General features: G+C 64.2%; 4 protein-coding genes across 4 annotated transcripts in view; 1 reads left to right on the forward strand and 3 right to left on the reverse strand.

The window, feature by feature from the left end:
• The window catches only part of AMSG_06646 (amine oxidase), a gene marked incomplete at its 5' end in the record, with an annotated part of 2291 nt that extends 2152 nt beyond the window's left edge, over window positions 1–139 (reverse strand). Inside the window, one exon of the mRNA XM_013901265.1 lies at window positions 104–139. Coding sequence (XP_013756719.1) covers window positions 104–139 — 36 coding nt within the window. The remainder of the gene's footprint in view (window positions 1–103) is intronic.
• Window positions 140–834: 695 nt separating this feature from the next.
• Window positions 835–3690, reverse strand: AMSG_06648 (uncharacterized protein; the record flags this gene model as incomplete). Its single annotated transcript, XM_013901266.1, has 2 exons — window positions 835–1859; window positions 3633–3690. The coding sequence occupies 2 exons, from the start codon at window positions 3688–3690 to the stop codon at window positions 835–837; spliced, it is 1083 nt and encodes a 360-aa protein (XP_013756720.1).
• AMSG_06649 (cathepsin D) lies at window positions 3674–5674 on the forward strand. Its single transcript, XM_013901267.1, has 4 exons — window positions 3674–4205; window positions 4412–4595; window positions 4674–4738; window positions 4822–5674. The coding sequence occupies exons 1-4, from the start codon at window positions 4126–4128 to the stop codon at window positions 5618–5620; spliced, it is 1128 nt and encodes a 375-aa protein (XP_013756721.1). The 5' UTR covers window positions 3674–4125; the 3' UTR covers window positions 5621–5674.
• A 16-nt stretch (window positions 5675–5690) lies between these two features.
• On the reverse strand, window positions 5691–9920 carry AMSG_06650 (uncharacterized protein). The gene is made up of 2 exons (XM_013901268.1): window positions 9784–9920; window positions 5691–9112 (listed from the first exon to the last, which is right to left on the reverse strand). Exons 1-2 carry the CDS (start codon window positions 9903–9905, stop codon window positions 5716–5718), a joined length of 3519 nt encoding a protein of 1172 aa, XP_013756722.1. The 5' UTR covers window positions 9906–9920; the 3' UTR covers window positions 5691–5715.
• Between the last annotated feature and the right edge of the window lie 50 nt (window positions 9921–9970).

Genomic DNA, 9970 nt, shown 5'->3' on the forward strand with positions numbered 1-9970 from the left:
GGGGAGCAAAGACATGTGAGACTCATCATGATGTGAGAGGGGAGGGGGGCTACAGATCGAGGGGATGGGCGATCTGATGGACGCGGACGAGAGGGCCTCGTACCGCAAGGAGGTCGAGCTGCTGCGGGATTTGCATCATCCCAACATTGTCCAGTTCTTCGAGTGGATCGAGTCGGACGACGGCGAGTATCTGTTCATTGTCATGGAGCTGGCACAGATCGGTGACCTGGCCAAGCTGATCAAGAAGGCACGGTCGCGTCGGAAGCCGCTGGTGGAGCGGACCATCTGGAAGCTGTTCTTCCAGATCACCGCCGGCCTCAAGCACATGCACGGCTCGCGGATCATGCACCGCGATCTCAAGCCGGCCAACGTTTTTGTCTCGTCCGGCGGGCGAGTCAAGCTCGGCGACCTCGGCCTCGGTCGCAAGTTCTCGTCCAAGACTCGCGCCGCCGACTCGCTCGTCGGTACGCCGTACTACATGGCGCCCGAAAGGATCAACGAGTCGCCGTACGACTTTTCGTCGGACATCTGGTCGCTCGGCTGCTTGCTCTACGAGATGGCCGCGCTCCGCAACCCATTCTACGGTGAGGCCATGAACCTGTACACCCTCTGCGAGAAGATCGACGCGTGCGAGTACCCCGAACTGCCCGAGACCTACTCGGCGACGCTCCGCGACCTCGTCGCTGCCATCATCGTCCGCGACCCAGCCGCGCGCCCAAACGTGGGCGAGGTCTATGCCATAGCAAAGTCGATGGTCCAATCATACATGGAGGACGCATAGCATAACACAAGCCCAGCTTGCTCGCGCACTTTCTCTCGAGATACAGCGTCAGTTTAAGCTTCAGCGCGCAGGGGGAGGCCGGGTGCGCCGCCGACGCTGAGCCACTCGGCAACGCGCATGTTCTTGACGGTGACGGCGACGCGGAGCGGGGTGTCACCGTGCTTGTCGACGATCGACACGTCAGCGCCGCACTCGACGAGTGTCTGCACAACGGCAAAGCTATGGCGGGTGGCAGCGGCGATGTGGAGCGGGGTGGCACCGTCGTTGTCAGTAGCGTTGATGCTTGCTTTGCCTTCGGTGGCAAGCCAGTAGATGGCGTCGGTGTGGCGGTTCTGGGCAGCAATGTGCAGCGGCGTCATACCATCAAAAGAAGCCTTGTTGATGTCAGCCCTGCACTCGCGGACAAGCACCCGCAGCATGTCGACCCGTCCGCGCTCGGCAGCGAGGTACAAGGGGGTGGCGCCGCGGGCGTTGGTCGCGTTCACGTCGGCCCGGGCACGCTGGACAAGCCACTGGACAACGTCCGAGTGTCCGTTTTGCGCTGCGACGAGGAGCGGCGAGAGGCCGTGGCCGCCGACCCGGGCGCGGGCGGCGCAGACAAGCCACTCGATGACATCGACATGGCCGGTGTTGGCGGCGGCATACAGCGGAGTCCAGCAAGCGTCGTTAACCTTGTTCACATCGGCCTTGCCAACACGCACCAGGATCTTGACCATGTCCAGCGCGCCCATCATGGCGCACATCATCAGCGCCGTAAAGCCGCGGAAAATGGTCTTGTCGACGTCGGCCTTGGCCGTCTTGAGCAGCCAAACTACAAGCGATACGTGGCCGTGGACAGCAGCCACCACCAGCGGCGTCGAGCCAGCCGCGTTGATCTTGTTCACATCCCCACCGCCGCCGTCCTCGTTCACCAGCCACTGAACAACGTCCATGGCGCCGGCCTTGCTCGCCGCCGTCACCGCATCGACCAGAGCGCCGTCGACCACGACCGAGACATCGACTGGTACGCCCTCGCCCACAAGCCGCTGCACAGTCGGCAGGTCGCCCGAGGCGGCGGAGCCCACAAGGGCAGACACAGCTGCAGATGATATTTTCTTGTCAGTAGTCATCAAGCGGTACGTGTGTAAGAGGGTAGGTGCTTGGGAGGAGGAGGGGGGGAAGAGAGGCCGGAGAGTGTGTGGTCGGCGTGAGGTGAGTGGCGCCGAAAACAGCAACCATCTCAGTTAACAAACGTTGCTTATTGACGGTTCAAAAGTGACGAGTCAACGGCGCGGCGGTTTTTTCGCGCGCCCCGACGACGTCTTTTGCCCAAACGGGCAAATATGGGCGCCAAAACAAGCGGCAAGAAGAAAAAAAACGAGAGTCATCACCGCCGTCTGCGTTCAACGAGTGCCGATCCGAAGATGACATCATCACCGAGCTCATCATCCAACAGCGTCCGAACCGATTGCAGGCGGTGGCATCAGGAGTTCACCTGCGTGGCGCTTGCTGTAGCACATGTCCTTTGTTGCTGGGAAGGGAATGGCTGATGTTGGGCCAGAGTGGGCGCTCTCAGCTGAGACGCTACGGTGCGGCGACGATCTCCACGTCACGCAGAAGTCTACCGATTGATTGGTATTGCTACTGGAGCGGTGTGTCTCATTGTGACGCGCATGACCATGTGTGTGGTGCCGAATAAGATGGGCGCGGCTTGCTGCTGGGGAGTGAAACGCGCCGTGGATAGGAGCCTGGCAGCGAGCGCGTATGATCAGCAGATCCGAGCAAAAATTGTTCGAGTTTGGAAGAGGTGCTTCGTGGATAAGCTCGACGTCGAGGTCAACGTTGCGTGCGATGTTGATGGGGTCAGCTACTCCCCGCTTCTCTCCGCTGAGCGTTGTGGCTATGATACATGGTAGCATCGATCCTGAGGTCAAGGCCGAGATGGACGTGGCAGATTCTCGAGCAAAGTCGATGACGCCAGCGATTTCAGCTCGTCCCGTACATGCAGCACGAGCGGTGACGACGACGGCGATGAGCTGAGCTGGAGCAGCCGTCACCTTTTGAGATAGTGCTTGAGGAACGAAAGCTACTTCTCTTTGATCTGGACATCTTTCGGGCGGACAATCCGTTGGCGGTGCTGCGGACGTCCATCCGGGACCACGTCACCAACTTGTGGACTCGATCCCAGGAGACAGGGGAACTTGCCGTCGACGGAGTTTTTCTGACAGTGGTGTCCAAGGGCGTCTTCAAGGCCAGCGCCGATGAAGCGCATGACTCGTTCGATGTGCTCTTTATGGATGACGGAGCACGGCGCGTGAACTTGGGCCTCCTCTACGCCAACGACGCGGAACGCATGGAGCTTGGCTGCTGATGTGGACGTGACGGTGACGAAGCAAGACGCACTTGAACCTCATCATGCAGTACCAAGGGCAGGTAGACGTTAGTAACGGTGAGCGCGAGGATAGGCCGCTACTTGCGTCCCTCAACTCGGGCCCTGGCACCGTGTGCACTACTCGTGGAGTCCAGGACTGAGTTCCACTCCGATAGGAGCACTCGAATCCCCTATGTGCGGCGGTACCTCGTGCGGGGCGTCCGCTGGGAGGTGCAGCTATCACTTTGACTGCACTGGGAGTGCAGCTGAAAAGCTTGACCTCATCGTGTCGCGGGGGTCCGGTATGGGGTTGCGCCGCCTCGCTTCGTCCGCGTGCAGACGGAGTGTGCCACAGACTCGTCTTGGAACTGTTTTCTTTGCCGGATGCAGATCGACTCACCCACGACAATCCTCGATCTGCACGACACCAAGAATGTCCGTCGTCTTTGCCCCGGCGCGTAAACAACGGTTTTCTTCAACGCACCGAGGCTGGGTACCGACATGCGGCCGCCACCTGCGACGACACGTCGTCGTCGACCGCGTGCGGTAGCGATGGCATTCAACTCAAGACTCTCAGGGGACGACACGCTGTCGACGTCATCCGACGCCAAACATGATACAACGCGTCCAGTTGATTGGTGTGACATCCACGCGCACGGCTATCTCCTCCGCATCTTGTGCACACCGCCGGACCTGCGCGTAAGCGGCGCGCGTCGTTGCGACGACGTCCCCCAGCTGTCGCGGAGCATCGATCACGACACATTGTCCACTCCGCCACATGGTCTAACCACTTGATGGGGGGCCAGTGACTGTTCCCACTCACATGTGCGAGGCGCAAGTGGCGTGTGCTAGTCGCTGTCATGTGCCAGGGCCTCTCCTCCTGCGGCTGTGTCTGCAAGTCACGTGACCACCGCTGTGCCAGTCCGAGTGTTAGGCGTCCAGAGCGGCTCCACCCCAGCGGACGCCTCAGCTACGACACACTACTCTCACCATCATGCTTAAGACTCTTTGCATTGTGGCGCTTATTGCTGCCGTGGCGACCGCCAACCTCGTCCACATCCCGCTCGTTCACAAGTACGCTCCACCGCATTCCCCATCCCCCCCCCCCCCCCCCCCCTCCCCCCACCCTTGCGCCGCCGTCTCTGCCAATGGATCCCTTTCTGCGAAAATTATTTTCATCGCTTTTTCGCGGGCGACCTGCGACCCACCCACTCCCCCCCCCTCCCCCCCCCCCTCCCCCCTCCCCTCACTCACATACCCATACCCATACAATGTCATAGGGAGCGCTCGGCTGGGTACGCCCAGGAGCTCATCGAGATCGATGCTCTCCGCCAGCAGGGCTTCTTCAAGGACCTGTCTGCTGCGCCCAAGGCGTCGCAGGCTACCCTCCCGCTCATGAACAACGAGGACCTCGACTACACCGGCATCGTCCAGATCGGCACCCCCGGCCAGTCGTTCTCGCTTGTATGTTGCTGCTCCTGCTCCCCTCTCCCTCCCCTTCCCTCCCTCCCCCCCCTCCCACTCACCCTTTTCACTCTACAGGACTTTGACACCGGCTCGTCCAACCTCTGGATCGCCTCCACCGCTTGCTCCGGCTGCGGCTTCACGTACGTACCCTGCATGCCTTGACCACTCGCCTTGTACCCCTCTCTCCCCTCCCGCAATCTCTCACCCCTTCCCCTGGTCACAGCAACTACTTCAACGAGTCGGCCTCGACGACCTTCCAGAAGAACGGCCAGAACTTCCAGATCACCTACGGCTCCGGCTTTGTGTCGGGCACTCTGGCTGCTGACACCATCGACATTGCCGGCCTCGTCGGCACTGATGTCACCTTTGGCATTGTGAACCAGGCTTCGGGCTTCAACGGCGCCGGCATTGACGGCCTCCTCGGCCTCGCCTACAAGTCGATCTCGGCTGACCAGGTCCCGCCGGTCTTTGACGTCATCGCCAAGCAGAACGGCCTCAACAACATTGTCTCGTTCTACCTCTCGTCGGACTCGTCGACCAACGGTGCCCTCACCTTTGGCGGCCTCAACTCGCAGTACTACAAGGGTACCCCGACGTACACCAAGGTCACGCACCAGCAGTGGTGGGTCATCAAGGGTGAGTCGATCGACGTCGGCTCGACCCGCGCTGTCGGCGGCCTCTTCGGCTTCTCGGCCATTGTTGACTCGGGCACCTCGCTCCTCATTGTCTCGCCGTCTGCTGCCCGCACCATCACCGACAAGGTGACCGTCAACCAGGACTGCTCCGGCATCGAGTCGAACCCCTCGCTCACCGTCACCATCGAGAAGCAGGCCTTCACCATCACCCCCGACCAGTACGTCGTCAAGCTCTCCCAGCAGGGCCAGACCCAGTGCATTCTCGGCATCCAGGGCGCTACCCTCTCGTCCGAGTTCTCGGTCATCCTCGGCGACGTCTTCATGCGCACCGTCTACACTGTCTTTGACAAGGACTCGTCGCGCGTCGGCTTTGCCCAGCTCGCTTAAGCGCGCTGCTTCGGCAACGACACAGCCATCGTAAACCGATTCAAGTTTTCTCCCGCTCAGGAATGCGTACTGTGTGTGAAGAGAGAGTGTGTGTACTACTCGGGCTGCGGCACAAAGACCACGTCGCTGTACCACTTGCGCAGCTGCTGGCCCCAGACTGCGGCGCTGCCCACAACAATGCCCATGCTGAGGAAGAAGAACGGCGCGGCGTCGATCTCGCCATCGTAGACCTCTGCGATGGCGGCCTCGGTGGCGGCCCAGTCAAAGCCGATCTCGATCTGGCGAACGAGCGGGTGGGGGACGAGCGCGCCGCCGGTCCCGCGCCCGAGGTCGACCTTGACCTCGCCGAGCTCAGTCCCGGCGCCCGAGACCAGGGAAACGTCGTACCGCTTGAGCGGGAGGTCGCCGAGGTAAAAGTAGCGGGTGTCGTCGAGGGCGACGCGTGCGGCCTCGGCACCGGACTTGGCGTCGGAGACGAGGACGGCGAGGCCGGCGACGTTCCCGGCTCCACCGACGCTGCCCGAGATGGCACCGGCCTGCACTGTGGGTGCGGTGACAAACTCGACGCCGGTCACGTCGGCCTTGCCCAGCGCAACCGTCATCGACTCGGGAAGCGTCGCGAGGCCGTCATCGCTGACCACGGCGACGGTGTACTCGGCGCCCGGCGCGAGGCCGCGGAGCCGGAACGCACCCGTGGCCGACGTGACAGCCGTCTCGACGACGTCGCCGTCGGCAGACTTGGCCTCGATTCGCGCGCCGCGGACCGCGCCGCCCGAGAGCGCCGCCACCGAGCCGTAGATGGACCACGCGACGCGGGTGGCACCAAAGGCGGCCTCCGCCTGCTGACCCTCGACCACCGTCACCTGCACCGCCCGCGGCTCAAACTCGTACTCCTTCATGGCCACAGTGAGGTAGTACTCGCCGGGCATGAGCTCGTCAAAGACCTTGGTGCCGTCGGCGTCCGAGCCGACGTTCGACCGGAACTCGTCGCCCGAGAGCGAGAGCAGGACGCCTCCCACCGAGTCGGTCGAGACCGCGAGCGAGCCGAGCTGGACCGACTTGAGCGTGTACTCGCCGTCGGCGCCAGCCTGGCTGATCTTAAAGTGGAAGCCGGCCTTGGCTGCCGTCAGCGTGTACGCCTCGTCGGCAAAGAGCGGGCCGAGCGTGAACTTGCCGTCGGCGCCGGTCTCGGTCGTGGCGATCGCGGCTCCAGAGGTGAGGGCCGCGACCGAGATGCCGGCCATCGCCGGCGTCGACGCACCCGAGAGGTAGATACCGCGGACAGCGGCAAAGCCGTCGACTGCCGGCGGGCACTTGGTCGCACCCGCGCCGACGACCACCGTCCGCGACGCAGGCTTGAACAGGAGCACCCCAGTCGGCTGCGGCGCGAGAACAAGCTCGGCGCCCGCGCCAAACTTGGCGAGCACCCGGTAGCCAAACGCGTCGCTGCCCGGAACGCGGGTTGCCGTGACCACCGTGTCGGCCGCGGCGCTGCCGGAGACGGCAACGGCAACCGACGTGAGCTCCGCCCCAAGGGTGTCGGCGACGGTGATCTGCCCGGTCACCGCCACGGCCGTGGCGGTGAGCGCAAGAGGCGACCCGGCGTCGGCGGCCGTGTCAAAGCTCACTTGGCTGCCGAGCGAAAAGCACGATGCCGGCGAAGAGGCGAGGCGGTAGATGCCGGGCTCGGCGAGGCAGGTCTCGGCCTCGCCGGCGGTGACCTCAAAGCCGGAAGCAACCTCGCCCGACGCCACGTGGGTAACATCGAGGACCATGTCGTGCGAGGCGACGGTGACGAGCTTGAAGCCGCGCTGGACAAAGGTCGGCCCGGCGAGCGGGCTCGCGGCGTCACGAGCGACGACCACAGGCGCCGACTCGTCGACAAAGCACCAGGCGTCGCCGGGTGCGGCGACGGTGAGCGTGTACTCACCGGGCAGGACGCGGGCGAGCGTGTACTCGCCCGAGGGCGCAACGGTGGCGACGGCGCCGCCGGGCGAGGCAGAGACAGTCACGCCGGCGGCGCACGGGGTCGAGAGGCACGCGACGGTGCCGCGGACATCGATGGTGCTCTGCGAAAACACAACACGCGCCGGGACGGCGTCGTCGACGGTCACCGTGGCGGTGCTCGGAAGGATGACGAGGCCAGCGGCGGCGTCGGCTGCCGAGACCTCGACAGAAACGACGTAGGCGCCCGGCGCAGCCTCAAAGCAGAACGAGCCGTCGGCCTTGACCACGGTCCGCTCCACCTCGGCGCCGTCGGCCGAAGCAAGCTTGACGCCACGGCCGGCGGCGGCAAAGTCGGCCGAGAGCTCGACCGAGCCGCACACAGCGTAGCCGGTCACCACCAGATTGGCCAGCTTGGGCGTTGCCGACGAGACCGCGAGTGCCTGGAGCGAGGTGAAGAACACGCCATCCTTGGCGGCGGCCAGCTCGTACGAGCCGTCCGCGACCTTGGTCATGGCGTAGAAGCCATCAGGCCCCGTCACAGTCGCGTGCTCGCCGTCGAGCGTCACGGTAGCACCGGCGACGCCCTTGCCCTTGGCGTTGACCACGCGTCCGGTGACGGTAAAGCCGGTGATCTTGAATGCCGCGCCGAGGTTGACGGCCGGCGTTCCGGTGACAGCGACCGGGAGCGAGGTCGGGGCAAGGTCAAACGAGGCCTGCGCCGTCGAGTGGTGCGGAACGAGGACGTAGTCGCCGCAGGGGATGCCACGGAAGGCAAACTTGCCGTCGTCGTCGGTGGCGCCGACGCACACGACAGACAACGCGCCGCCTGCCGGCGCCAGAGCCGCCAGCTCCTCCTCGGTCAGCGGCTTGTCGAGCGTGGTCAGTGGCTGGCACTGTGTCGAGGCGGCGGCAGAGGCCGCGCCAAAGACAACAACAGCAACACCAGCCGTGCCGGAGCCGCCAGAGCCGGCGACAGCGCCAGAGACGGTGAAGCCGGTGGCTAGGAGCGCGTCGCCAGTGAGCGCCATCGACTCGTAGCCAACCTCGAGCTTGCCGGCCGGAACGACGCCATCGTTGGGCGAGAATGCCATGGTGTCGTGAGCGGCAACAAGCGAGTAGCTCGCCGTCGGAACACCAGCAAAGGCAAACGAGCCGTCCACGCTAGCGCGGACCGAGCCGAGACGCGCGCCGGTGGCCGTGTTGATGAGCGAGACCTTAGTGCCCGCGAGCGAGCCTGGTGCCGGGCACGCCTCATCGACGCCGACCGTGCCGGACACGCCAAAGCCGTCAAACGAGAAAACGACGTCGTCACCGCCGTTGCACACGCCGTCGGCCGAGATCGCAACCCGGACGCCGTTGGCCGGCGAAAAGTGCCAGCCGGACGGGCCGTCCGCGTGCAGCATGTGGAGCGGTGCTTGGGCGAGGTCAGCAGCAGGCACAAAGAAGTAGCCCGTCGGCGCCACCGGAACCGACACAGCCGCAACGCCCGACGGGTCGCGCGCCACGATCGAGACCGTCGACAGGTCAAAGGCGCCCTTAGGGGCGCTGTTTGTGAGGGAAGGCGGAGAGGGGGGGGGGGGGGGGTGAGTGAGAGCGAGACAGTAGACGATCGATCAGCAGCCACAGCCGCAGCCGCAACCAGTTGCGGTCAGCGATCGCATCCATCGCAGGCACCGGCCATCGCAGGCATCAGCGCGTCCAGTCGCGTCCAGTCGCTCATGCCCAGATCGTCCCAGGTCTGCCCACAGGCACATCCATATCCATATCCATGACCCTTCCCTCCACAAGGCCAGATGGAAGTGGCGGTTACAGGAGCGAGAGCTGTGGCAGGTGGCGGGTGGTGGGCGAGGGAGCGACGATGGCGGGCGATGGCGGGCGACGGGCGGCGGAGTGGCGACGGGCGGCGGAGTGGAGTGGCGGCGGACGAGCGAGTGGGGGAGGCAGGACGGCGACCGACAGAGTACGCGGCGGGCTGGAGGGGGCGGTATGTGGGGTGTGGGAGCAAGAGTGGTATGGCAGAGAAGAAGAGGATCCAGAGAATACGGCAGTGTGTGTGATGGAGAGTGGGGAGGGGAAAAGGGGAGGGAGCGGCGCGGAAGGAGAGGGAGGGGAGGAGGAGTTTTTGGGGAGGGACATCCACGGAGACGGAGTGTGTGTCCGGGGGGGGGGAGGGGGGGGGATGGGGATGGGTATATGGGGACAGACAGGGAACGTACCCCTTGAGGGTGGATGGGATGGTAATCACACCAGAGCAGCCAGAGACTTCATCTGCCGCAGTAATAACCACACAAGCGCTCATAAGAGCCACCAACACCACCACGATGTGTCCGCAAGTCATGGTGCAGGGCAAACCGAGCCAAGTGTGAGCTGCCGAGACGCAGACTCTACGGCTGTCCACCCCCC

This window comes from Thecamonas trahens (assembly GCF_000142905.1).
Source record: "Thecamonas trahens ATCC 50062 unplaced genomic scaffold supercont1.30, whole genome shotgun sequence".
Lineage (NCBI taxonomy): Eukaryota > Apusomonadida > Apusomonadidae > Thecamonas > Thecamonas trahens.